This window comes from Cibotium barometz, chromosome 49 (assembly GCF_041138505.1).
Source record: "Cibotium barometz isolate CiBa-2024 chromosome 49, ASM4113850v1, whole genome shotgun sequence".
In the NCBI taxonomy this organism is placed as follows: domain Eukaryota; kingdom Viridiplantae; phylum Streptophyta; class Polypodiopsida; order Cyatheales; family Cibotiaceae; genus Cibotium; species Cibotium barometz.
In genome coordinates this window covers 13,726,839-13,754,095 of record NC_141094.1, presented here as the reverse complement: position 1 = coordinate 13,754,095, position 27,257 = coordinate 13,726,839, and the positions used below count along the sequence as shown (strand labels likewise).

The 27,257-nt window shown below is 52.4% G+C and overlaps 1 protein-coding gene across 3 annotated transcripts in view; it reads left to right on the top strand.

Annotated features, from left to right (window-relative positions):
* LOC147610318 (serine/threonine-protein phosphatase PP-X isozyme 2) overlaps positions 1-27,257 on the top strand; it is an 81,193-nt gene that overhangs the window by 12,866 nt on the left and 41,070 nt on the right. For all 3 annotated transcript variants that reach the window (XM_086785928.1, XM_086785927.1, XM_086785929.1), the window contains one exon: positions 7,891-8,043. In XM_086785928.1, coding sequence (XP_086642054.1) covers positions 7,891-8,043 — 153 coding nt within the window. The remainder of the gene's footprint in view (positions 1-7,890; positions 8,044-27,257) is intronic.

Sequence of the window (27,257 nt, the reverse complement as noted above, 5' to 3'; positions counted from 1 at the left end):
ACTGTCGCATAAAACCACTTACACAAGCCTTCCCAAGCTCCACGTACAAGAAGAGGTGCGAATTCTGCTGGTCGTTGTTTTGTCCCACACTGAACGTTATGAAGAATCACCGTTTGATGGTTAAATAGGTACGATGTGCTCTATTATATAGGCTGCTCCTAGTTTTATAGAAAAAGAACTTGTACTGCTTTTTCATTTAAAAAACTCGGTGCCCCCCTTTTAGAAACCCCCATAAGTGGTCAAGTGTCATATTTAGAAGGTTAAAAAAAAAACAGAATGCTTTCCATTTTTTAAAGCTTTTTTAAGGGAAAACCCCCCAAATTGACAACTGCCATTTCTGTCTCCCTGGCAGCCTGCTTTCTGCCAGCACACAGCATCCATCGTGTTGGCGGCCTGCTCTGCCAGTGCACAGCAGTTGCTGACCAGATCACTGCTGGCCGCCTCTGATCCTACTCTCCTTCTGTGCTGTGCCAAACAGCCTCTGTTGTGTTGCACCAAACAGCTATGCTCTCTGCACCAACACTCAGGGAGAGGCTAAATTTATAGGGCAAATGTGTTAAAAAACACCCTTGCTTTAGTTTTGTGCTTTCCATAAAAACTGGGGCCTAAAATAAAGCCCCTTCCCGCTTTAGCACAAAAAAGCCCACTTATGCTTATTTTTTTTTTTTCCGAGAAAAGATCCTTTCATTAGTTATGTAAAAAACGCCCGTAGGGCTACAAAAGAGATCTCTCCTGCTCCTAACAGAGAGAAGAGCAGTGAATACATCATGGCAGCCCGGGAGACTCTCCCTAGGTGCTGCAAAATACAAGCATCAGCCTAAAGGACTGAGCGGCTAAATCATACAATGGGGGGGGGAAAGAGCCAAACAGGTGGCCTGTAGTGCCAACGGGGGGATCCCGTGTGTAGGGTGTAGAAAGGGCCACAGCGCCAAGTGGTATGAAAGGCCTGGCGCCGTAAAATCGCCTCATCCGAGTCTCCCCGGATGCGGTCGTACTGTCCTCGCAGGGTGTGGATCAACTCCTGCCAAATCCCCCGAACAGTCTCTGCTGGTGGCTCTAATCTCCCCTCAAAGGCCGTGAAGCACCGGGCCCTCCAGGTGAACCAGATGGTGAGGCTGCTGAGGAGCTCCCATCGTAAATCCCTCTCCTGTGTCCAGCTGGCGGACGAGAAATCCGGTGCCGGAACCAGGCGAGGCTGGCCCCTAATAAATCTGATGGCCTGACTGCCCTGCTCCATCTCATAGCCCATAGCAGGCCCTGACGAAGTCGACCAAGCAGCGGCACCCCACGTAAACATACCCTCTGGAGAGAGGGGGGCTAGAATACGCAGCATCCGCAGCCAAATCTGCTGTGCCTGAGGGCAGTCCCAAAGGCAATGTCTCTGTGTCTCCATAGGGTGGCCGCATCGGACGCAGGCCGCCGGAAGACCGCTGTAAACAAGCCAAGTGCCAACTGCTGAGCCCCTGTGGGCGACCAGCCACTGAAAAGCCGAGATCCTGCGGGCCTGTCGACTAGCCCAGAGCCGAGCCCAGAAATCCTCCAGGAACTCCTGTGATAGTCCTTGCAATCGCCAATGCCCCGCTGCCGCTGGAGAAACCGTCCTCCTCGCCGTCAAAATATGCCGTCCCAGCCGAACAGTATACTGAAAAAATGTGATCTCTGTGGCCTCAAGGGATGCATAAGGATCATGCCACTCGTACTCTCCGGGGTCCCACTGTAGCCGGGCCAAGGGGCGCGCTGCATATGCCCATATACGCCAATCCGGGAGCACGTCAGCAGGGTCGGGGTCAATATGCCACTTCCGAGAAGCGGCAGCCACTACCCGAATCCTCTGAAAGGTGCACTCTGCAACCAAAGGCGACTCCACCTCCACTCTCTGGAGTCGGCCCTCATCCTGAATCTCATAATAGAGGCATCTGCCATCCTCAGTGCTAGCTCTGACAGCAATCAGGATCTCCAACTGTGTGAAGGCACCCATCCACCGTGGGGCCACTGGCTCGAGAGGTGTGAACCACTCCTCTGTAAGTGCCTCCTGAATATCATCCCTCATAATCAACCCCCCTCTGAAGTGACTCAGCCTCTCCACCTGGGTCTCCTCTGGTAGACTGCAGAAAGCCTTCCAGTCTCCAAAACTACGAGCTGGGCCTGCCCGCTAAAGGTCCCCAGGCTAGACGAGGCCGAGAACCCAGCATATGACCCTGCTCTGTACGAACCGCTGGGCTCCAGATGAGCGGCTGCCTGGCCCGCTCCTCAACACAAGACGGAGGCCGCTGAGAGAGCCCCGGTCTCAGCAGCTCCCAAGCTCTCAGGATACTCAAAGCAAATCTGTCCTCCCATCCTCTACTGAGGCCTGTCCTCCTCATCTCTATGAATATCCAACGAATCTCTGGTGCCCAAGTACCCCCTGCAGGAGGCGCCCGGGCCTGCAGTCGCTACAAGAGGAGCTCTTTCCAAGGCTCAGCGCCTGGAAGCAACCCCCGAACAATAAGCTTCCCCAATAAGGCTCTACTCTGATCGACTGGATCTATAATGCCCAAACCGCCCTGAGCCAGCGGAAGTGTAATAACTGCACATGCAACCTTTGCCCGAGCTGGCTGACCGCCCCGCCCAGACCACAGAAAGTTCCTGATCAGCCTCTGTACCTGGCTGATGCAAGAGCTCGAGAAAATCCAGCAAGACGTAATGTACCACATAGTCGCTAACAGCACCTGATTTGCCACCACCACCCTCCCAGCCAAGGATAGTCGAGCTGTACTCCAATACAATAGCTTCTTCCGAATGCTCAGAAGAAGCGGGGCAATCTGCTGCTCAGGTGACAAATCGAGGCCAATCTGGCATCCCAAATACCGCACTGCTGTGCCGGGAGGAATCCATCTAAAACCGGGGTCCGGACTCCATGCCGGAGTGGGAGCACTACTGATCCAAAAGGCCACTGTCTTGCGCCAATTGATCAATGCTCCCGAAGCTGCACTAAAAACCTGGAGCGACTGCTCTGCCCGAATAAGATTGGCCTCTTGGCCATGCAAAAATAAGCCCGTGTCGTCTGCAAACTCAGCATCAAGCAAATCCTCCCCCCGGACTGGGAGCTGAAGTCCTCTCAAACCAACCTCCTCTGCCGTCAAATACATACTCATAGCCTCCGCAAAGAAGAGAAAAAGGAAAGGGGCGAGAGGACACCCCTGACGGACTGATCTGGTCAGCTCAAAACTCGGCCCCCGACCTCCTGCAATCAGCACCTCGCTGCGAGCTGTGGAATACAAAGCTGCCACCCCTCTGATCCATCCTGGCTCAAAGCCCAGGCGTAGCATAGTGCCCTGTAAGAATCCCCAATCAACTCTATCGTATGCCTTCTCAAAATCGAGAAGCATCACGACCAAGTTCTCGCCAAGAAACCTAGCTCAGGCCGTCGCCTCCCAGAAAGTAAAGATGTTGTCAAGGATACTGCGCTCCTTGACAAATCCTGTCTGAGTAGCATGAATCAACTCCCCCAGGAAGGGCTGGATCCTCAAACTCAAGGCCTTTGCCAAGACCTTGTATACAGTATTGAGGATCGTAATAGGCCTCCAATGCCGAATGTCATCCGATACTCCCTCCCCCTTGGGGATAAGATAGATCAAGCCCTCTGAAAAGCTCTGCGGCATCACCCCAGTGTCCAAAACATGCTGAAAGCCCCTGCGGAGGCCTGGCCCCAAAAGGTCCCAATAGCGCATAAAAAAGGCCGGCGTCAATCCGTCCTCCCCTGGGCAACTATGTCGCGGCAGGACCCTCAAGGCCTCGGCAAGCTCAATCTCTGACAGAGGCGCACCTAGAACTGTGCGCATATGGTCTGTGACCCTCCTCTGCACATGGGCCCACACAGTCTGTCTGCATACATCTCGATCCTCAGTGGCTGGCTCCGCTGAAAGCAAGTCACGATAAAAAGCAGTGGCAATGGCTCTGATCTCCCCGAGCTCAGTAGCTATCGATCCATCCGGTCTACCAAGCTGGCGAACCCCTGCTCGCGCATGACGGGGTCCAGTGATCTCAAAAAACTCCCCAGTCACTCTATCACCAAGCTGCGTCCACTGAGAGGCCTGACGACGATAGTAAAACTCATGTCTCTGCTCCTCTGCCTCTCTAACCTCCTGGCGTGCCTGGCTCAGCTGGGACGCCACCCACTCACATGCAGGCTGCTGCTCCTGAAGGCGCTGTAGCGAAGCAAGGCTGCGTCTCAGCCGTTGCTCCCGCTCGCGAATCTCTCCCAGTCGTGTCAAAGCTGCAGCGTGTAGAAAAGAGCTAAGATCAATGAGTCCCTGGGCACACTGGCCCGCTGCATCCTGGTCAGAGCACTGACTATCATGCCAGATCCTCTCAATGTCCTCAGCGAGACTGGGGTCTGCAAGTACCCTCTCTGGGATCCTCAACTGCAAGCTGGGCTCCCGTGTCCCCTCCTCCAAAGTCAGTATAACTGGCGCATGATCTGAAAATGAGGTGCCAGCAAGAATGCCGACGGAGCCCCCTCGCTCCCCCAACCAATCGCCCACATAAAAGCGATCAATCCGAGATAGATTAGTCCCTCCCTGCCGGCGATCCGACCGAGAGAAACTAAGACTGTGCTGAGACCGGGAGAAAGCCCCATGCTGCCATGCATCAGTGGTCCTCAGTGTCATACAAAACCGGTCCCAAGCTGCAAGCTCCGTGCCGTGCACTGTAACATGACTGCCTCCCACCCTATCTGCCGGGTCCTCAAGCATGTTGAAGTCTCCCCCAACACACCAATGTGCGGCCTCTGGCAATGCATCCGTAACCTGAGTCCAGAACTCTGCTCTGGCACTAGCATGATTGGGCGCATAGATGTTGAGCACACCCAATAGCTCATCATGCATCCTCAGAATGACATACTGTGCTCTACCAGGCACAATGATCCCTCGATCCACAATGGCCTGCCGCCATGCATCTGCAATAACCATGCATACTCCTCCCTGTCCACCCAAAGGACCAAACCCTGCAGACCAGAAAGTGTCCCATCTACCAGGCATCACCGAACCATATCTCCGGATCCTGCTCTCACCCAAGTGGTGCTCCTGCATCATCAGAATGTCAATGCTGCCACCAACCAGGCATCTCTGTAGCTCCTGCCTCAAGCAGCCTCGATAGCGTATAAAGTGTGCTCCGCCAAGGCCCTGTACATTCCATGAGATGATCCTCATGGATGTCCTACTGAGGTGGATGCTGTCTCAGCCGTACGGCGGGCCTTCGCAAGCGGCTTGGATGGAGAGTAGTCCCCATCCGAACGGCTGCGAGTCTGCCCACCCGGTGTACTGCAAGAATCCCGGATCAGGCGCCAGTGGCTGTGACCCATGGCGACTGCCTCCTGCTCTGACATAGTAACCTCGTGAATACTCACATATCCTGGGTCGCGTGCCAAATCTGCAACTATGCGCACGACCAAATGCCGAATCCCGGATGTATCCACACCCCCGGGATCCAAGACAAAATGAGCCAACTCCCAAAGTCGGCCTAGCACATCTGTAACCTCCAAATCGCTCATGTGATGAGAAAACTCAACTGCCTGAGTCTTCAACGTGCTGAGAGCGAGCTCTAGAGTCCACTCCCGGTCACAAGGTCCACATAGAGGGAACGAGAAGGCCACCGCTGAGTCTAGTGCCTCCTCCCCGCGGGCCGGAGGTATCACTACATGCACTCGGATGGGTGCTGGCTCATGGGGGCCCTCTGCTCCAAAAAGCCGTGTGAAGGTATAATCAAACGCCGCCGAGCGCTGTCGAATGCCGAGGCGGCTCAGCCGACTGCGGATAGATGAAATCCGTGAGGCCCTAATCGGCATAGGTCTCCTCTGTGATGCTCGAGCGAGGTCAGTGCTCAGCGCCCTCCGGACTGCAGGTGAGCGCCAGGGAGCTGCCAGGACCTCCCGGGAAGGCGAGGCGGGCGGAGGGGGAGGAGGGGGAGGCGAGGGAGGAGGAGAGGGAGCCGCTGCCGAGACCGGAGCGGGGGCGGGAGGAGGCGAAGGTGGAAGCGAGGCGGTGGGAGGGGATGGGTGTGGGGGAGGTGAAGGAGGGGGAGCTGGCATCTCCTGGTCCTCGGTCGCTGCAGGGGTCTCCTCCTGAAGGGGAGCAAATCTGTTCCTCACGGGAACCCAGTGAGGCTGAGACTGTGGCTGCTGCTGCAGCGGTACCTGGGCGTGCTGCTGTGGCTGTCTCCCTCGACGGCGCCCCTGTCCACCACTCCGAGGTCTCTGTGGCCTGAGCAGGTGTCCCTGAGGCAGCCTGCCGAGTCGAATCTGTGGGCGGGCCATCCGTGGCCTGCTGCTGTGGTGAGGGCCGAGGTCTCCTGCGAGGGCAGGCCTTGGCCAAATGACCGACCTGTCTGCAAATGAAGCACTGATTCGGGAGCCCCGAGAACTCCACTCTCTGATCTATCCACCCCCCCCCTATCCTAGGTAGCTGAATGACCTTAGGAAGGGAGGAGATGTCAGATACCAACACTCTGACCGAAGGTAGCCCAGCTGCTCTGGCCACCACTGAAGCTGCTGAGGGGCCCGTCTCAAGAACCGAGCCCACCAATGCTCCGAGCCTGGAGAGGAGCGGAAGATACTCCCGGCGGAGACCAGGGAAACAAACTGTAATATGGAAGAGGCGCTCTCCCTGCTCCGCCGCAGCTGGGTCAAATCCATGCTGCCAAGGCCTGAAGAAAGCCCGAGCACCCCTGATATCCAGAGGACTCATGGCAAGGACCGTGGCAACGCTCTGGGCGGCCTCGAACTCGATCTGATAATGTCCCCGGCCCAAGAGCTGTACATCAAGGATCTTGCCCACATCTGCAAGAAGGCGAGCCTGAAGTAGATCCCTGATCTCCCCTCTGCTGGGGCGAGTGCCGACTATACGGCAGATGGTGGAGTGAGCCTGAAGGCGTTCCACCTCTGCGGTGAGGCTCGCTTCCTCTTCCGGCGAAAGAGAAAGCCTGATGGGGATGACCTCGGGGGCGGGCGAGGGGGCTGCGGAAGAGTCCCTCTGAGGCGAGGCGGGAGGAGTCTCCATCAGAGTCTGAAGCTCAAGCGAAGGCGAGGCGAAAGCGGAAAACCTGCAGGAAGCGGGCTGCACACCAAGAGGCGGAAAGACGGATGACGAAGAGGGAAAAAAAACCAAAACCCCCAAGGGGTGAAAAGCAGCACGACAGAGGAGGGAGGGGGGGGGCGGCGAAAAAAAAAAAAAAAAACCCCCCCCCCCGAGAAGGAGGGGGGCGGGGCGCTGCTGAATGGAGACGGGCGTGAGGAGGCGAAGAGGCGGGGGGGCGAACAGGCGGCAGCGGGGGGGGGGGATGACGAACAGGCGGCAACGGGGGGGATGGCGAACAGGCAGCGGGGGGGGAACAGGCAGCAGCGGTGGGGGAAGGCGAACAGGTGGCAGCGGGGGGGTAAGGCGAAATGGCGAAGAGGGGAGGGGGGCGAAACGGCGAAGTGGTGGGGGGCACAGCGGCGAGGAAGGAGGGGGGGGCGGCGCAGCAGCGAGGAAGGAGAGGGGGGGCGCAGCGGCGAGCAGAGGGGAGCAAGCGAGGGGCGGAAGGAAAAAAGGGCGCGAGGAGGGGGGGGGAGCGAGGGTGCGCAGAGCAGGGTGGAAACGGGAGCTTCAGCGAGCGGAGAGCCTTTCTGACTTATGCTTATTTTTTACTCACACATTCCCCCTTTTTAACCTTCACACCTCTTTTAGCTTTACTTCCCCCACACGGCTTCTACGTGCTGCCCGCACCGTGCCCGTTATTACTCTCTCCTTAAAGGGGCTGCCAAATGCTCATGTTTGGTTTCAATATCAAAAACACTCCCTTAACTGTTCTTTGCCACCCCTTTGGTACACTTAATCTACATTTGTGTTCACTTGGGTGATTTTGATGTTGCAGATTTGTGGTGACATACATGGGCAATTTTATGATATGAAGGAGCTTTTCAAAGTAGGAGGGGAGTGTCCTCAAACCAACTATCTTTTCTTGGGTGACTTTGTTGACCGAGGCTACTATTCCGTGGAGACGTTTCTATTGCTTTTGGCTCTGAAGGTACAACAGTTGTATTGTCTGTTGTGTTTTTTTCTTTATTTCTTTTGCTTGCTTTGCAACACCACTGTTTGATTAGCATGTAGCTGTCTGGTTCTATTTTGGAGCTTCTACACACTTCATCTGATGCACCTTTTTTTCATCTTTCAAAGCAGTGTCCAGCATACAAGACTTCTTGTGATATGCAGCGGAAGTCTTTGTATTGGTTGATCCTGTCACACAATATGCTCACACCGTCTTCTGTATCCTGAGTTTCGTGAGTTTAGCAATCCATTTCATTTACTTCAAACTTTAAAGAGATGAGAGAGAGATATGAACACTGTACACCAGATTGGGTCCCGAATTACCCACTGAAGGGCCCCCTATCCCGATAACGAGATAGTATTTGCTTTATTACTTTAGAGAGAATGACTTTGGACTGTAGATAAGCCAAACGCAAGATCTCGGAGGATCGGAGTATGGCTGATCTGTACACTGCTGTAGAAACACCTCGATGACTTGATCTTGAGCCTATGCACTCCTCCCAAGGGCATGAGGAAGGGCTGCACACCTGAGGCTCAAAGAAGAAGAAGGTGGACTGTTCTACACACTGTTAGAATGCTGAAAACACATATGAATGCTGAGTTACCTTCACCAGATGACTGCTGAATGTGTTGATGATGCAGAGAAGGCTGGACACTGATGCAAACAACTGTTTCAAGGCTGGAAACTGCTGTAGACTGTTGCTTCAGGGCTGGCTTCTGCTGTGGACAGAAACGCTGATCTGTGGGAGGACTGTGGACTGAAACGCAGCAGCAATAGGTGATTTCAGGGCTGCTACTGTATGGCTGGAGCAAAACGCAGCACTTCTGTACTGCTGGATCAGAAAACGCAGGCAAAAACAGGCTGCAATCTGCTGGTTTTCAGGCGTGGAACTATGCTGAGGAGTATGCTGAATCTATGGCATGAACTGATGCTGAATTCAGGCTGATTAGAGGCTGAGGACAAGCACCTAGGGCTGGACTGAAGCTATGGTTCTCAAGGGCTGGAGAAGAAAGCTTATGGGCACTAGGGCATGGATTAGTCTTATGCTGAGAGCAAGAGAGAGAGGAGAGCTCTTAGCACAATGAAGACTGAATGAGCAAAAGAGGCTCTAGGCAAGCCTATTTATACTAACTGGAGGTTGGTCATTTAATAAACTTAATATTTATAAATGCCCAATAATGCAAATAATGATAAATAAATACTAATAAATATGGGAAAAATACCAGATAAATCCCAGTAAATTCCCTAAGGCTTTGGGGATGTTCTAAATGATGCACAGGCATATGTATGCATATTATGCAAGATGCAGAGTGCTTTCTGATGCAAACCCTAAGGCTTCTACTGACTCTACATGCATGAATGATTCTCTCCAAGTGGGTTAAGGGACTTGACTGATTGACTGACCCACTAAGGCTGAGGAATGACCTACGTAGCTCGTGCCTGACTTATCCTGGACTGAGGATGTACAATGGGGTCACGGCGTACGACAATTATCATCTTATTGGGTTCTAAAACTGTACAAATGCTGCACTTCTGATGATGAGCCATCTTGTCACCATGCACTTAGTGCAGAGTGCATGTGACATTCCCTCCTGATTAGCTTGGCGGCAGGTTCATGGCTTCCAAGTAGTCCGCCAATAACTGGGGGTACTCCTGGAAGAACTCCTCGTCGAGCCATACGGCTTCGTGGGTGCCTCGATCTCGAAATTTCGTATAGAACTGACGAATCCGTCGACCGGAACCATGCTTCCATCGATGAAGAAGGATCTGCTCAGGCTCAATAACTTCTGCCTCGTCTACCACGTCTGGCTGCTGTTCATCTGAAACATCAAACACTTCTGGACCAACATATGGTTTTAGCCAAGAAACATGGAAAACATCATGCATTGTCCAACTGGCAGGCAACTTTAACTTCATTGAGACATCACTTATCTTCTTAACTATTGGAAAAGGGCCAAAACTACGGAATGAAAGCTTGGGACAACGTTTGCCCACTTGTTTCAATCTCTGCTTCATGATACGCAAATAGACCCAATCCCCTTCCTTGAAGTGGACATCTCGTCTAGATTTATTTGCCTGTCTGCTATATGCTTCCTGAGCTTTGGTCAAGCGGTCTTTGACTGACTCAATAATCTCGGAAAATGCTTCCGTGGTTTTATTAGCCTCTAAAGATGGAGACACCATTCTCGTCAAAAGAGAAGAAAAACGGCGACCAAAGGCTGCTTCATATGGAGTCCGTCCGACACTGGATGAATGCGTGTCGTTCAAGATAGCTTGGACCAACGGAAGATAGTGCTCCCATTTGGACTGCTGGTCATGACAGTATGACTTGAGGACATCAAAGGCCAATTGATTATAGATTTCTGTCTGGCCATCTGTCTGGGGATGGAATGCACTAGACAACTGCAACTTAGTTCCAAAGTTTTCAAATAATGCCCTCCAGAAATGCGAGGTAAACTTGGAATCTCTGTCTGATGTTATGGTGCTAGGCAAACCACAAATTGGATACCAATGCTTGAGAAACAGACGGGCTACGTCCTCGGCTGTGGCCGTATGCTTGCATGGGATGAGCATGCAGAACTTACTAAAGCGATCCACAATGGTAAAACACTGAGTGTTACGGGATCCAGTGGATGCTGGTAGAGGCCCTACAAAGTCCATAGATATGTCGATAAAAGGTCCGTCGGGGATAGGCAAAGGTTGAAGTAAACCTGCCTTCTTTGTATGGGGAACCTTGACTTTTTGACAAATCTTACAGGCTTGTACATGTGCATAGACATCACGCCTCATCTTTGGCCAATAAAAGGACCGTTCTAATTTCTCGAGGGTACTGTTGATACCCCTATGTCCTCCAACTAAGGAGTCATGGGCATCGTGGAGAAGAGCGGAACGCTTTTCCCGAGTTACACAGAGACGGTTCTTGTAGAATAACCAACCGTTCTGTACTGAATAGTGGCCAGGCTCAGAAGTGAGGGCCAAACTATATTGAGTACCAAACTCAGGGGAGTCGACATATTGGTCTTTCATACTATCTAAGTCCTTCCCCGTGATTTCGAGAATGGTAGCTTCTTGGACTGCCTGGATGCTGGACTTTCGACTGAGAGCATCTGCTACTGGGTTATGCTTACCAGGGATGTATTCAATCATACCTCCAAACTGTTGGAAGATTTGACTCCACCTGGCCTGTCGATCACTCCACTGGGCACTTGGCATAGTCTGAAGCCACTTAAGTGCTTGGTGGTCTGTTTTCACTGTGAAAGCCTGTCCATAAAGAAAAGGCTTCCAATGTTTGAGCGCTGTGATCACACCCAAAAGCTCTTTGTCATATACCGAATAATTCCTTTCGGCGACATCCAACTTTCTGTTGTAATAAGCCACGGGTCTATTGTCCTGCTGGAGGACTGCACCTATGGCTACATTGCTGGCATCGGTGATGACCTCGAAAGGTTCGTCCCATGATGCTAACTTTAATACAGGTGCTTCTGAGGCAGCTTTCTGGAGTGCACGAAATGCATCAAGTGCCTTACCTGTGACTGAGACTTTCTGCTTGCGAGTCTTCACCCCCTTGAGCAAGTCGGTAAGAGGTGCTGCAAGGTTGGAAAACTGATGGACATGTGTGCTATAGGCCTGACAAAGACCTATGAATGAACGGATTTCTTGGGCGGTCTTAGGAATATCCCAATCTAAGATCTCTTGAACCTTTGAGGGGTCCAGTCTAATCCCATCGGAACCGATGATGTAGCCCAAATACTGAACTTCTTTAACACCAAAGATAGACTTTTTGGCGTTTATGTAGAGCTGATTATCTCGCAAAAGTTGCAAGACTTTCTCCACATCTTTCTCATGCTGCTCCGCAGTGGCTGAGAAGACTAGTATGTCATCAAGGAATATGAAAACACACTTCCCAATGTGGACTGCGAAAATCCTAGACATCATCTTATTGAACGTTGCGGGTGCATTTGTAAGCCCAAAAGGCATGACTACGAACTCGTAGTGACCACGCTCTGTCCTGAAAGCTGTTTTTGGAATGTCAGCTTCAAAAATGCGGACCTGATGGTAACCACTCTTGAGGTCGATCTTAGTGAAAAACTTAGCACCGTCTAAACGCTCCAAAATGTACTCTATCCTGGGCATAGGAAACTTGTTCTTGATAGTGAGTTTGTTTAATGCCCTATAGTCTACACAAAGGCGTGCAGACTTGTCCTTCTTTTGGACAAATAGGATAGGTGCAGCAAATGGGGAGGAAGAAGGCCGAATAAATCCGGCTCGGAGAAGCTCAGATAACTGCTTTTCCAACTTGCCTTCTAAAGTCTTGGAAAGACGATAGGGAAACCTGCTAGGAGGGTCTGATCCAGGGACCAAATCAATGTGATGGTCCTCAAGGCGAGAGGGTGGGAGACTGGGTGGGAGATCGTCCCTAAGCATAATGTCCTGGTGTCTGGATAGGAGGTCTGCTAACTGAGGGACTGACGATGTAAGGGATGCTACTAATGAGGGAGGGGCTGTTTGAGCACGAACATAAAGGAGTGCTCCTTCTGCTCCCTTGCGGATAGCTCGTCTGGCCTGGAGATGTGAAATCAATGGGATGCCAAGAATGCTTCTATCCCCACGAATCATGACAGGCTCAAGAAAACCTTTACAAATAGTAAAAGTGTCCTGTCCCCAATCGGGAATAGGCTCATACTGACGGAACCACTGAATTCCTAAGATCATGTCACACCCTAACAGAGGGGAGACGATGAAATCTCGTTGAAATGAGGCCTTCTGAACTTCAAAGGCAAACTGCTGTGCCTTCTGGGAAATATGGGTGCGAAGACCAGGTGTAAACCCGTCCACATCCAAATGATATGGGACTAAAGTGCAGTTCAATTTATTAGCCAACTGGGGAGAGATGGCGTCTTCAGAACTACCCATATCGAAAAGGACTACAAACTGTCGGCCCTGGGCAGAGCCATAAGCTCGGATAAGGCTCTTCTGAGCAGCATCGCTCTCACCCTCCTGCTTAGCATCAAATACCACGGATGGTATAGGATGCATGGAAGGTAAAAGTTGAACTGCATTTGAGGTAGTAGGCGGGGCTGGAGGAGCTGGGGAAGCTGTGGCAACTGTGGCAGAAGGAGCTTTGGCAGCTTGTGCCGCTTGCCATTTGTGGCAATCCTTCTTACCATGCCCTATAATATGACAGAAAAAACATCTATTTTCTGACTGGTACTTCTTTTGCTCCTCTGGAGGAAGATAACCTCCAGTAATGCCTGCTTTAGCCTTTTCATCAGGGGTTTTCTTAGGTTCTTTATCCTTCTTACCCCCTGAACTGGAGCTATTACTGCTGTCCTTCTTAGCATCTTTAGAAGATGCGTTACCTTTCCCTGACTGTGCAGCTGATTGCTGCTGCTGGGGTTTGGTACTGGACTGAGATGTCTGCTTGGGCTTGCCCCCGTTGAGCTTCATTTCTTCATTCTGAGCGAGAGTCAGAGCCCGGTCATATGTACTTGGTTCAAAGTTACGAACTGTGAACCGAATGTTGGAGTCCAATCCACGAATGAATTGCTCCATCTTGGCCTGCTTAGATAACCCTAACTGCTGTGCTAAAGTAATAACCTTACCGGAAAACTGAAGCACTGGGGAACCGTTCTGTCTGAGTCCATAGAACTCGTCTTTCAGACCGGTCATGTACTGGGGCGGGAGAAATTTGGTCTTCAGGTCATGGACAAAGATGTCCCAGTCAAAGGCTGTGACACCTGTGGCCTGGTCAGTATGAATACTAGACCAATGCTGCCACCAAGTGACTGCCTCACCAGTGAGATGGGGAGCCGCTAAGTGGACTTTGTCTTGTGGGTCTGTGATCCTAGCTAATGGAAAATGAGCATTAAATTGATGAACAAATTGATTAACTGAAGAATGATCACACTTACCATCATACTTGCTGAAATTCGGTTGACTGCGAATGATGGTGGTTGAAGCTGCTGCGGGATGTTGGCTGGTGACACCTATGACTGGGGAGACTGAGGAGAGCTGTTGATACCTCAAGTGTATGGCCTCCTTTTCCCGTTGGTGTTCGAGTAACATACGTTCTCGATCAAGCTCACGTTGGTGTTCCCGAGCGGCGAGTTCAGCCTGACGCCGGTCTTCGTCGATCCTGCGTTGGGCTTCCTCATAGTCCCGTCTTTCTTCTTTTTCTCTTCTCCTTCGGGCCTCGTCCTCTCTCCTTTGTTGTTCCATCTGAAAGAAGAGGGAGATGTAGTCGGGTGCTGCTGGAGGTGTAGAAGGACGTGCTGCTGCTGCCTCCAAGAGTTGGAGACGCTCCATGAGTAGCTGGTTCTGAGCTCTTAGAAGAGCTATGGTGTCTGCTGTAGGCGGAAGAGCAAGGTCTCCTTCGGGGGAGACGTCTTCCGGCTGATGAGTACTCTCTCCTGTAGACATGATGTTGAAGTCGGTGGTCGTGCCGGAACGCAATCTAACCGTCCGAGGATGCCCCCACGCTAGGATACGGTGTGTGTGGACTATCTGAATCTGATACCAATGTGATATGCAGCGGAAGTCTTTGTATTGGTTGATCCTGTCACACAATATGCTCACACCGTCTTCTGTATCCTGAGTTTCGTGAGTTTAGCAATCCATTTCATTTACTTCAAACTTTAAAGAGATGAGAGAGAGATATGAACACTGTACACCAGATTGGGTCCCGAATTACCCACTGAAGGGCCCCCTATCCCGATAACGAGATAGTATTTGCTTTATTACTTTAGAGAGAATGACTTTGGACTGTAGATAAGCCAAACGCAAGATCTCGGAGGATCGGAGTATGGCTGATCTGTACACTGCTGTAGAAACACCTCGATGACTTGATCTTGAGCCTATGCACTCCTCCCAAGGGCATGAGGAAGGGCTGCACACCTGAGGCTCAAAGAAGAAGAAGGTGGACTGTTCTACACACTGTTAGAATGCTGAAAACACATATGAATGCTGAGTTACCTTCACCAGATGACTGCTGAATGTGTTGATGATGCAGAGAAGGCTGGACACTGATGCAAACAACTGTTTCAAGGCTGGAAACTGCTGTAGACTGTTGCTTCAGGGCTGGCTTCTGCTGTGGACAGAAACGCTGATCTGTGGGAGGACTGTGGACTGAAACGCAGCAGCAATAGGTGATTTCAGGGCTGCTACTGTATGGCTGGAGCAAAACGCAGCACTTCTGTACTGCTGGATCAGAAAACGCAGGCAAAAACAGGCTGCAATCTGCTGGTTTTCAGGCGTGGAACTATGCTGAGGAGTATGCTGAATCTATGGCATGAACTGATGCTGAATTCAGGCTGATTAGAGGCTGAGGACAAACACCTAGGGCTGGACTGAAGCTATGGTTCTCAAGGGCTGGAGAAGAAAGCTTATGGGCACTAGGGCATGGATTAGTCTTATGCTGAGAGCAAGAGAGAGAGGAGAGCTCTTAGCACAATGAAGACTGAATGAGCAAAAGAGGCTCTAGGCAAGCCTATTTATACTAACTGGAGGTTGGTCATTTAATAAACTTAATATTTATAAATGCCCAATAACGCAAATAATGATAAATAAATACTAATAAATATGGAAAAAATACCAGATAAATCCCAGTAAATTCCCTAAGGCTTTGGGGATGTTCTAAATGATGCACAGGCATATGTATGCATATTATGCAAGATGCAGAGTGCTTTCTGATGCAAACCCTAAGGCTTCTACTGACTCTACATGCATGAATGATTCTCTCCAAGTGGGTTAAGGGACTTGACTGACTGACTGACCCACTAAGGCTGAGGAATGACCTACGTAGCTCGTGCCTGACTTATCCTGGACTGAGGATGTACAATGGGGTCACGGCGTACGACAATTATCATCTTATTGGGTTCTAAAACTGTACAAATGCTGCACTTCTGATGATGAGCCATCTTGTCACCATGCACTTAGTGCAGAGTGCATGTGACACTTCTTGACATGTTTTGTCTACAAGTATCTGCAAGATTCTCAAGAGAATTGGGAATAAGATTTATTATGGAGCAGAACATGTGGGACGACCTGGAAATAGGTCAGCATTAGGGAGTCTAAAGGCAACATTCAGATAGGGGGCAAAGGGGTGAGTCTTGGCAGCTAGGCCTGCAGACCAGCAGTTGGGGACAACTGGCTAGCTGAGCATTCTTGAAAGCTAGCTGACCAGTCCACGGCACCTAGTTGGGGTAGCTGTGCTAGATTAGTTGCTTTCTTTCAAACTACCCGTATCCTCTAAAAGATGCACTCTGCAACCAAAGGCTCCGCCTCCACTCTCTGAAGTCTGCCCTCATCTTGTATCTCATAGTAGAGGCATCTACCATCCTCAGTGCAAGCTCTGATAGCAATCAGGATCTCCAATTGTGTAAAGGCTCCCATCCACCGTGGGGCCGCTGGCTCAAAAGGCGTGAACCACTCCTCAGTGAGTGCCTCCTGAATGTCATCCCTCATAATCAGCCCCCCTTTGAAGTGACTCAGCCTCTCCGCCTGGATCTCCTCCGGGAGACTGCAAAAGGCCTGCCAATCTCCAAAACTGCGCGCTGGGCCGGCCGCCAATGGTCCCCAGGCTAGACGAGGCCGAGAACCCACGCGGGGCTCCAGATGAGCGGCTGTCTGGCCCCCTCCTCATCACAAGTGGGAGGTCTCTGAGAAAGCCCCGGTCTGAGCAACTCCCAAGCTCGCAGGATACTCAAGGCAAATATGTCCTCCCATCCTCTACTGAGGCCTGTCCTCCTCATCTCTGTGAAGATCCACCGAATCTCTGGTGCCCAAGTGCCCCCTGTTGGGGGAGCTCTAGCCTGCAGCCGCTGAAAAAGAAGCTCCTTCCAAGGCTCATGGCCTGGAAGCAGCCCTTGAACAATAAGCTTCCCCAACAAGGCTCTACTCTGATCAGTTGGATCTATAATGCCCAAGGCCCCCTGGGCCAGCCGAAGAGTAATAAAACTGCCCAAGCAACCTTAGCCCGGGCCGGCTGACCATCTCGCCCAGACCAAAGAAAGTTCCTAATCAGCCTCTGTACTTGGCTGATGCAAGAGCTCGAGAAAATCCAGCAAGACGTGATATACCACATAGTCGCTAAAAGCACCTGATTTGTAACCACCACCCTCCCAGCCGAGGATAGTCGAGCTGTACTCCAATATAAAAGCTTCTTCCGAATGCTCAGAAGAAGCGGGGCGATCTGTTGCTCAGGTGACAAATCAAGTCCAATCTGGCATCCCAGATACCGCACTGTTGTGCCAGGAGGAATCCATCTAAAACCCGGGTCTGAGCTCCATGCCGGAGCGGGAGCGCTACTGATCCAAAAAGCCACTGTCTTGCGCCAATTGATCAATGCTCTCGAAGCCACACCAAAAACCTGTAGCAACTGCTTTGCCCTCTGTAGATTGGCCTTCTGGCCATGCAGAAACAATCCCGTGTCATCAGCAAACTCAGAATCGAGCAGGTTCTCTCCCCGGACTGGAAGCTGGAGTCCTCTCAAACCAACCTCCTCTGCTGTCAGATACATGCTCATAGCCTCTGCAAAGAAAAGAAAAAGGAACGGGGCGAGAGGGCATCCCTGATCTGGTCAACTCAAAACTCGGTCCCCGTCCTCCTGCCATCAACACTTGGCTACGAGTTGTGGAATATAGAGCCGCCACTCCTCGAATCCAGTCTGGCTCAAAACCCAGGCGAAGCATAGTGCCCTCTAGAAAACCCCAATCGTCTCTATCGTATGCCTTCTCAAAATCGAGAAGCATAACGACCAAGTCCTCACCAAGAAATCTAGCTCGGGCCGTCGTCTCCCAGAAGGTGAAAATGTTGTCAAGGATACTGCACTCCTTGACGAATCCTGTCTGGGTAGCATGAATCAAATCCCCAAGGGCTGGATCCTCAAACTCAAGGCCTTTGCTAGGACCTTGTAGACAGTATTGAGGATCGTAATAGGCCTCCAATGCCGAATATCATCTGAGACTCCCTCCCCCTTGGGGATAAGAAAGATCAAGCCCTCTGAAAAACTCTGTGGCATCACCCTAGCGTCAGAAACATACTGAAAACCCCTACGGAGGCCTGGCCCCAAAAGGTCCCAATAGCGCATAAAAAAGGCAGGTGTCAATCCGTCCTCCCTAGGGCAACTATGACGCGGAAGGTGTTAGAAGTCATCTCCTGTCTATTTGTATACACCAGGGCCTCTGTTGTGGGTGTGCCCGCCCGTATATCATTTTCCCACACTCCCCGTATTTTTTCCCTATTTTTCCCATTTTTTCCTAGTGGCTGGAGGGCTGTCAGGTGATGCCAGGAGCACTCTGAAGCTGGCCAACTGCATCTGTAGCAGTCGTGGGCTGTCTGAGTGCTGGCCGACTTGTTCTGTGCAGACGTGGGGCACCAGATGCTGGCCGACTGCTGTTTTTCAGCAGTCGTGGGTTTTGTCCAGTCGTGGGCCTCTTTTAGAGCTGGCCGACTGCCCTCATGGGCTTGTATATATTGCCCCCCATCCTCCTCCACTTTCTCATTCAGTTATCTCCGGGATCTTGTGTATAGAGAAGAGTTTACACACATCTCTCAGTGTTTCTTGTGCTGATTATTTTCTGCAGTCTACTTGCTCTTGTCTACCCAAGTTTGGATATCATTTCTGCTGCATATTCTGACATGGTATCAGAGCCCTAGGCTCTAGCAGATCTTGGGCGTTTTTCTGAGCAAGAGGGGGAGCAACAGGTTGCTGATCGGTGGACTGTTTCGGGCTGAACGGGAAGTGAAGGTGCAAGAGGAAGGCGGGCAGAGGGGCTGGACAGCCACTTGCATATTTTCTGATTTTCAGATTTTTCCCACCCACCCACCCTTTCATGTTACTCTCCGAGATGGCGGATTTACTCGAGATGGCAGAGAAGCACGTGAAGATTCCGACTCTCCCCACGTTCCCAGTGGATCGTCAGTTGGACGGGTCCAATTATGGCATCTGGAAGGTCATGATGGAGTCAGTTCTGGAGTCATATGATCTTGCTGATTTTATTATCAAAGGGGTGCCAAGGCCGGAAGCTGAGGAAGGGGAGGTTTTATCAGCGAGGAAGGACCGAGAGGCACAGGCACAAATGTGGGACCGTGTCAACGCCAGGGTCCGGTCATTTATATTCCTCAATTGCACACCACAGGTGATCAACCATGTAAAGCACATGACGCTGGCGAGAGGCATATGGGAGCACTTGGCTTCTTTGTACAACAGGGTGTCACCCATGAAGCGGATATCCTTGGAAGTGCAGATGCGGGTTATGAACCCTGCAAAGTCTTCGACGATGCGGGAACACATTAACAAGCTGCAGGCCCTTCAGCAGGAAGTCCTTCAAGCTGGGAAAGAGATATCGTCCGAAGATATGGCCATCACGTTACTTTCCCACTTGCCTGGTCAGTATTCCGCTTTCTATTCCTCGTTGATCACTAGTGGCAGGCTCAGCACCATTACTTGGGAGGAGCTTGTGCCAATGGTCTTGGACCAGGAGGAACGTTTTACGAACCCTCCTCACGGCGGAGGTTCGGAGGCCTTAACTGGCCAACGGTCGAAAGGCCGTAATACCAACAAGGGCAAAGGGAAGGCTTCACCAGATAAGTCTTCCGAGAAGAAGCCTGATCCAGAACGAGAGAAGCTGAAGGCCGAAAGATCTTGTAATGATTGTGGCGAGAAAGGCCACTACTGGAGGAAGTGCCCTAAGCGGACAGGGAAGAGTGCTGAGTCCTCAGCCTCAGCTGCGAAGACTCCGGCATTTGTGCACTTGGAGATGGTGGACTCCGATGATTCATTGTCTTCGAGCGAGGAGGCAGTTGGCTTCACCGCAAAGGATACTCGGGAATGGATTCTCGACAGTGGTGCTTCCAGGCACATGACTCCATCCCGTGACTTCTTCCTGGATCTGAAGCGGCAGTCAGGTCGTATCTTTATTGGTGATAACTCCACTATTCCGATTCATAGTGAGGGCCGGATGGAGATCATTCCCGACGGCAAGGGGGGCAAGCATGCTTCCCGTGTTCTTTATGTCCCTGCTCTGGGCTTTCATCTTTTGTCAGTGCATGAGGTATGCAAGACTGGCTTTCGGGTGGAATTTGAGGAGCATTCAGTTGCTCTAAGGGACCGTGAGACAGGCAAAGTTGTTTGGGAAGGCGGTGTGGAGAACGGTATCTACAAACTCTCTGCACTCTCCTCACTGACAGGCTCTCAGGTCGGAGACTTGTGGCACTTTCGTTTTGGCCACTTAAATGTGGATGCTTTGCGGCGCGCCTTCCGGGACCAGATGGTGGTTGGCTTGCCAGATGTTGGTAGTAGGCAAGGACGCTGCAGTTCTTGCATACGTGGTAAGCAGCACAGGGAATCCTTTCCGAAGCAGGCTTCCATGCGGGCTTCGAAACCTTTGGAGTTGATTCACACTGACTTGTGTGGACCACAGCAGATACCATCCTTGGGAGGATCTCTCTACTTCATGCTGCTTGTTGATGATTGTACCAAATTCACGTGGGTCTACTTTCTTTCACAGAAGGACCAGGCTTTTGCTCGGTTCAAGGATTGGCACGTGATGGTGGAGAAAGAGTCTGGATTTCAGGTCAAGACTCTCAGGGCTGACAAAGGAGGGGAATTCTCCTCGACTGTATTCTTTCGGTTTTGTGCAGATCATGGCATCAAGAGGGAATTGGCCAATACCGGATCGCCTTCGAAGAATGGAGTTGTTGAACGTAAGAACAGGACTGTGGTGGAGATGGCGAGGACCATGCTGGAGCATCGAGATCTTCCTCGTCCACTTTGGGGTGAGGCTGTGGCGACAGCTGTCCATACCATTAACCGCTCTCTGACGACTTCTGTACCCCATATGACTCCATTTGAGGCATATTTTGGCAGGAAACCCGATGTCTCGCACTTCCGTGTCTATGGGAGTGACGCGTATGTACATATTCCGAAGAAGCAGAGGGGGAAGCTTGACTCCAAGTCCCGCAAGCTGGTATTTGTGGGTATAACTCTCTTTCCAAGGGATACAGGTTGTATGATCTAGAGAGGAACGAGATTGTTGTCAGCCGGGATGTGGTCTTTGACGAGCATGTTCCAGCATCCACTGTCGAGGAGCCGCCACTTCTTGGAGATCCAGAGTCTGATGATGATTCCCAGTCTACCACTCCAGTTGATCCACCTCAGTCATCACAGGAGGTTGAGCCCGCAGCTGGAGTTGAGCCCCCGCGACCACAGGAGGCTCCACGATCTGTTCGAGTACCTAGGTGGTTGATGGACACCCTTCGGGAGTCGGGTGTCACGGAGCTACCCTCCGAGTGGACCACAGAGGACGGCCCTCGAAGATCACATCGAGTTCGAGATAAAAGCAACACGGCGGAGCTTCTTCAGGTGAACTATGCTCTTATGTCTCGTATCATGCGGGATAAAGAGCCCACTTCCGTAAAGGAAGCCCTTTCACAGGATACTTGGAGGGAAGCCATGCAGGTGGAACTTGACGCCATCGAGAAGAACAACACTTGGGAGTTGGTACCGAGGCCGTCGAAGCGGTCAGTCATTGGTGTCAAATGGGTCTTTAAGACCAAGTACGCGGCTGATGGGTCGGTGGACAAACACAAAGCCAGGCTCGTGGCTAAGGGTTATGCTCAGCGGCCAGGCATCGACTACGAGGATACCTTTGCACCGACAGCGCGGATGACCACGATTCGGACCGTTCTTGCCCTTGCTTCTTCTCAGAGGTGGCCCGTGTACCAGATGGATGTAAAATCAGCGTTCCTTAATGGTGACCTGCAGGAGGAGGTGTACGTTGAGCAGCCTCCAGGCTTCATTGTTCCAGGATCGGAAGGGATGGTTTACAGGTTACGTAAGGCCTTGTATGGTCTTAAGCAGGCTCCGCGGGCTTGGAATCAGAAGATTGATTCCTTCTTTATTCGGACTGGATTCCAGAGATCGGTTGTAGATCCGAACCTGTATCTCTTTCGGGAACGCGGCATGGTCACACTCGTCATCCTTTATGTGGATGATCTCATTCTCACCGACGGTCATTTGGAGCACATTGGAGTGACGAAGGCTGCCTTGTCAAAGGAGTTTGAGATGACCGACTTAGGCTTACTCCACTTCTTCTTGGGATTGGAGATCTGGCAGACCCAGAGGGGGTTTTTCGTCTCTCAGCAGCGGTATGTTCATGAGTTGCTTGAGGCCTTTGGGATGGAGAACTGCAAGCCTATTACTTCGCCGATGGACCCGAACACAAAGTTAACCGTTACAGATCCTTGTGAGCCAGTTGATGCCTCGCAGTACCGGAAGTTGGTTGGTTCATTGATCTGGTTGCTGAACACCAGATTGGACTTGAGCTTCTCCGTGGGGCTGTTGAGCTCTTTTATGCAGACGCCATTGAAGACTCATTGGGACGCAGGATTGAGGATCTTGCGGTATCTGCAGAGTACGAAGGATCTGGGACTCTTTTACACAGGAGGGAATGGAGTCAAGCTCCAAGGTTGGAGTGACTCAGATTGGGGAGGAGATCCAGACACGAGGAGATCTACTTCAGGATACACTTTTACCCTCGGCTCAGGAGCGGTTTCTTGGAGCAGCAAGAAGCAGCCGACTATTGCCCTTTCTTCGACAGAGGCAGAGTATCGGGCTGCTTGTGGTGCTGCTTGTGAGGTTGTATGGCTGCGGAGGCTGCTTGGCGAGATGGGGTTTCCACAGAGGGAGCCCACAGTCATCCAGTGTGATAACCAGAGTTGTATAGCTATTGCTCGGAACCCGGTTTTCCATGCCCGGACCAAGCATATAGAGATACAGTATCACTTTGTTCGTGAGAAGATCTTGGCGGGTGACATCTTGCTACTTTATTGTTCGACGGAGGACAATGCGGCGGACCTCTTCACGAAGTCTCTACCTCAGGCTACGCTCAGGCGGCACTCCAGCTCCCTGGGGTTGGTTACACAGCCAGGAGCTGAGAGGGGGTGTTAGAAGTCATCTCCTGTCTATTTGTATACACCAGGGCCTCTGTTGTGGGTGTGCCCGCCCGTATATCATTTTTCCACACTCGTATTTTTTCCCTATTTTTCCCATTTTTTCCTAGTGGCTGGAGGGCTGTCAGGTGATGCCAGGAGCACTCTGAAGCTGGCCGACTGCATCTGTAGCAGTCGTGGGCTGTCTGAGTGCTGGCCGACTTGTTCTGTGCAGACGTGGGGCACCAGATGCTGGCCGACTGCTGTTTTTCAGCAGTCGTGGGTTTTGTCCAGTCGTGGGCCTCTTTTAGAGTTGTCCGATTGCCCTCATGGGCTTGTATATATTGCCCCCCATCCTCCTCCACTTTCTCATTCAGTTATCTCCGGGATCTTGTGTATAGAGAAGAGTTTACACACATCTCTCAGTGTTTCTTGTGCTGATTATTTTCTGCAGTCTACTTGCTCTTGTCTACCCAAGTTTGGATATCATTTCCGCTGCATATTCTGACAGAAGGACCCTCAAAGCCTCAACAAGCTCATCCTCTGAAAGGGGCTCACCCAAAACTGTGCGAATACGATCTGTGACCCTCCTCTGCACATGGGCCCACACAGTCTGCCTGCAAGCATCACGTGCCTCCGTGGCTGGCTCTGTTGAAAGCAGGTCTCTATAGAACTCAGTGGCAATAGCTCTAATCTCCCCGGGCTCAGTGGCTAACGATCTTTCCTGCCTCTTGAGCTGGCGTACTCCTGCTCGAGCATGGCGGGGTCCGGTGATCTCAAAAAACTCCCCAGTCACTCTATCACCAAGCTGCGTCCACTGAGAGGCCTGGCGATGATAGTAGAACTCGTGTCTCTGCTCCTCTGCCTCTCTTACCTCCTGGCGTGCTTGGCTCAGTTGGGACGCCACCCACTCAGATGTAGGCTGCTGCTCCTGAAGACGCTGGAGCGAAGCAGGGCTACGTCTCAAGCGACGCTCCCGCTCTCGTGTCTCTCCCAGCCGTGTCAAGGCTGTAGCCTATAGCGTGCAAAAAAGAGCTGAGCTCGATGAGTCCCTGGGCACACTGGCCTGCTGCATCCAGGTCAGAGCTCTGGCTATCATGCCATATCCTCTCAATGTCCTCAAAAAGACTGGGGTCTGTAAGTATCCTCTCTGGGATCCTCAACTGTAAGCTGGTCTCCCGTGTCCTTTCCTCAAGTGTCAAAATAACTGGCGCATGGTCTAAAAAAGAGGTGCCAGTGAGAATGCCAACGGAGCCACCACGCTCCCCGAACCTGTCGCCCACATAGAAGTGATCAATCCGTGATAGATTAGTCCCTCCCTGTCGGCGATCTGACCGAGAAAAACTAAGACTGTCCTGAGAACGGGAGAAAGCCTCATGCTGCCATGCATCAGTGATCCACAGTGTCATACAGAATCGCTCCCAAGCTGCAAGCTCCGTGCCATGCACTGTAACATGACTGCCTCCCACCCTATCGGCCGGGTCCTCAAGCATGTTGAAGTCTCCCCCGACACACCAATGTGCGGCCTCGGGCAATGCATCTGTAACAAGGGTCCAGAACTCTGCTCTGGCACTAGCATGATTGGGCGCATAGACATTGAGCACACCAAAATGCTCATCGTGCATCCTCAGAATAACATACTGCGCTCTACCAGGCACAATGACCCTGCGATCCACAATGGCCTGCCGCCATACATCCGCAATGACCATACATACTCCTCCCTGCCCACCCAAGGGGCCAAAACCTGCAGACCAAAATGTGTCCCATCTACCAGGCATCACCGAACCATATCTCCGAATCCTGCTCTCACTCAAATGGTGCTCCTGCATCATCAGAATATCAATACTGCCCCCAACCAGGCATCTGTGAAGCTCCTGCCTCAAACAACCACGATAATGTACATAGTGTGCGCCGCCAAGGCCTTGTACATTCCATGGATGATCCTCATGGATGACCTGCTGAGGTGGAGGCTGTCTCAGCCATGCGGCGGGCCTTCGCAAGCGGCTTGGATATGGAGAGTAATCCCCATTCGAGCGGCTACCAATCTGCCCACCCGGTGTGTTGCAAGAGTCTCGGACTAGGCGCCAGTGGCTATGTCCCATAGCGACTGCCTCCCGCTCGGAGAGAGAAACCTCATGTATGCATACATAGCCAGGGTCTTGCGCTAGGTCTGCCACTATGCGAACCACCAAGTGTCGATTCCCGGAGGCATCCGCACTCCCGGTATCAAAGAAATGTGCCAACTTCGAGTGTCGGCCTATCACGTCTGTCATCTCCAAATCGCTCACATGGTGAGAAAACTCAAGTGCCTGTGTCTTCAAAATACTAAGAGCGAGATCCAGAGTCCACTCCCGGTCGCTAGTGCCGCAAAGAGGGAAGGAGAAGGCCACCGTTGAATCAAGTGCCTCCTCCCCTCGGGCCCAAGGTATCACCACATGAACTCTGATGGGTGCTGGCTCATGGGGGCCCTCCGCTCCAAAAAGGAGTGTAAAGTAGTCGTCGAAAGCCTCTGAGCGTTGTCTAGTGTCGAGACTACTCAGCCGACTGCGGATAGAGGATATCCGTGAAGCACGAATCGGCATGGTAGGTCTCCTCTGCGGTGTACGAGCAAGGTCGGTGCGCAGTGCTCGCCGGACTGCAGGTGAGCGCCAGGGTACTGCCAGTGCCTCCCGGGGAGCTGAGGCGAGCGGAGGGGGAGGAGGGGGGGGAGAAGGGGGTGGGGAAGGAGATGCTGAAAAAGCGGGAGCGGGAACGGGAGGAGGCGAGGGTGGAAGCGAGGCGGGAGGGGGTGCGGAGGAGAAGGGGGGGGGGTGTTGGCATCTCCTGATCCTCAGTCTGCGCTGGGGTCTCCTCTTGGAGGGGAGCCAAGCTGTCCCTCATTGGAACCCAGTGATACTGAGGCTGTGTCTGCTACTGTGTCGGTCTCTAGGCATGCTGCTGTGGTTGTCTCCCTCTACGGTGCTCCTGTCCAGGCTGCCAATTAGAGGTCTCTGTGGGCTGAGCAGGTGTCCCAGAGGCTGCCTGTCGAGCCGCATCTGTGGGCGGGCCATCGGAGGTCTGCTGCTACGGTGAAGGGCGGGGTCTCCTGCGAGGGCAGGCCTTGGCCAGGTGGCCGACCTGCCTGCATATAAAACACTGGTTCGGGAGCCCGGAAAACTCCACTCTCTGATCGATCCATGCCCCCCCTATCCTAGATAACTGAATGACCTTCGGAAGGGAGATGATGTCAGGAACCAAAACTCTGACCGAAGGAAGGCCAGCTGCTCTAGCCACCACTGAAGCTGCTGTGGGGCCAGTCTCAAGCACCGAGCCCACCAATGATCCTATCCTAGAAAGGAGCGGAAGGTACTCGCGGCGAAGTCCAGGAAAGCAAATTGTGACATGGAATAGGCGCTCTCCCTGCTCGGCCGCTGTTGGGTCGAAACCATGCTGCCGATGTCTGAAAAAGGCCTGAGCGCCCCTGATGTCACGGGGACTCCTGGCTAGGACCTGGGCCACGCTCTGGGCTGTCTCGAACTCAATCTGGTAGTGTCCGCGGCCCAGTAGCTGAACGTCCAGGATCTTGCCCACATCTGCAAGAAGGCGGGCCTGGAGAAGATCCCGGATCTCCCCTCTGTTGGGGCGAGTGTCAACTATATGGCAAATGGTGGAATGTGCCTGGAGGCGTTCCACCTCTGCGGCGAGGCTCACTTCCTCTTTTGGCGAAAGAGAAAGCCTGATGGGGGTATCCTCAGGGACGGGCGAGGGGGCTGTGGAAGAGTCCCTCCGAGGTGGCGCGGGAGGAACCTCCATCAGAGTCTAAAGCTGAGTCGAGGGTGAAGTGAAGACGGAGGGTCCTGCAAGAACCAAGCTGCACGAAAAAGCGGAGCGGGGAGGGGAAGAGGGGGAGGGGCGGAAGACAGAGGAGGGTGGGAGACAGAGGGGAGGGGCGGAAGACGCGGAGGAAGGGGGGAGCGGGGGCAGGCTGGCAGGGGCGATGGGCGCGAAAGGGGGGGCGGGGGGCACGAAGAGCATGGGGGCGCGGAGGGGGGGTGCGAGCAGGCGGGGAGAGGCGAAGGCTCGAAGGCGGGGAGGGGGGGGTGCGAGCAGGGGGGGAAGGTCGAAGGCAGCTCGAGCAGGGGGGGCGGGGGGGGGGGGGGAGAGCTTCAGCGAGCACCAGAGTTGATTCAGTTCCTCACAAGCATTCAGCAAGCCCAATCTAGGCTTGAACTCCAGCCAAGTTAGTATTTCAGAACCCCCCTCCTCCTCTGGACACAGGCGAC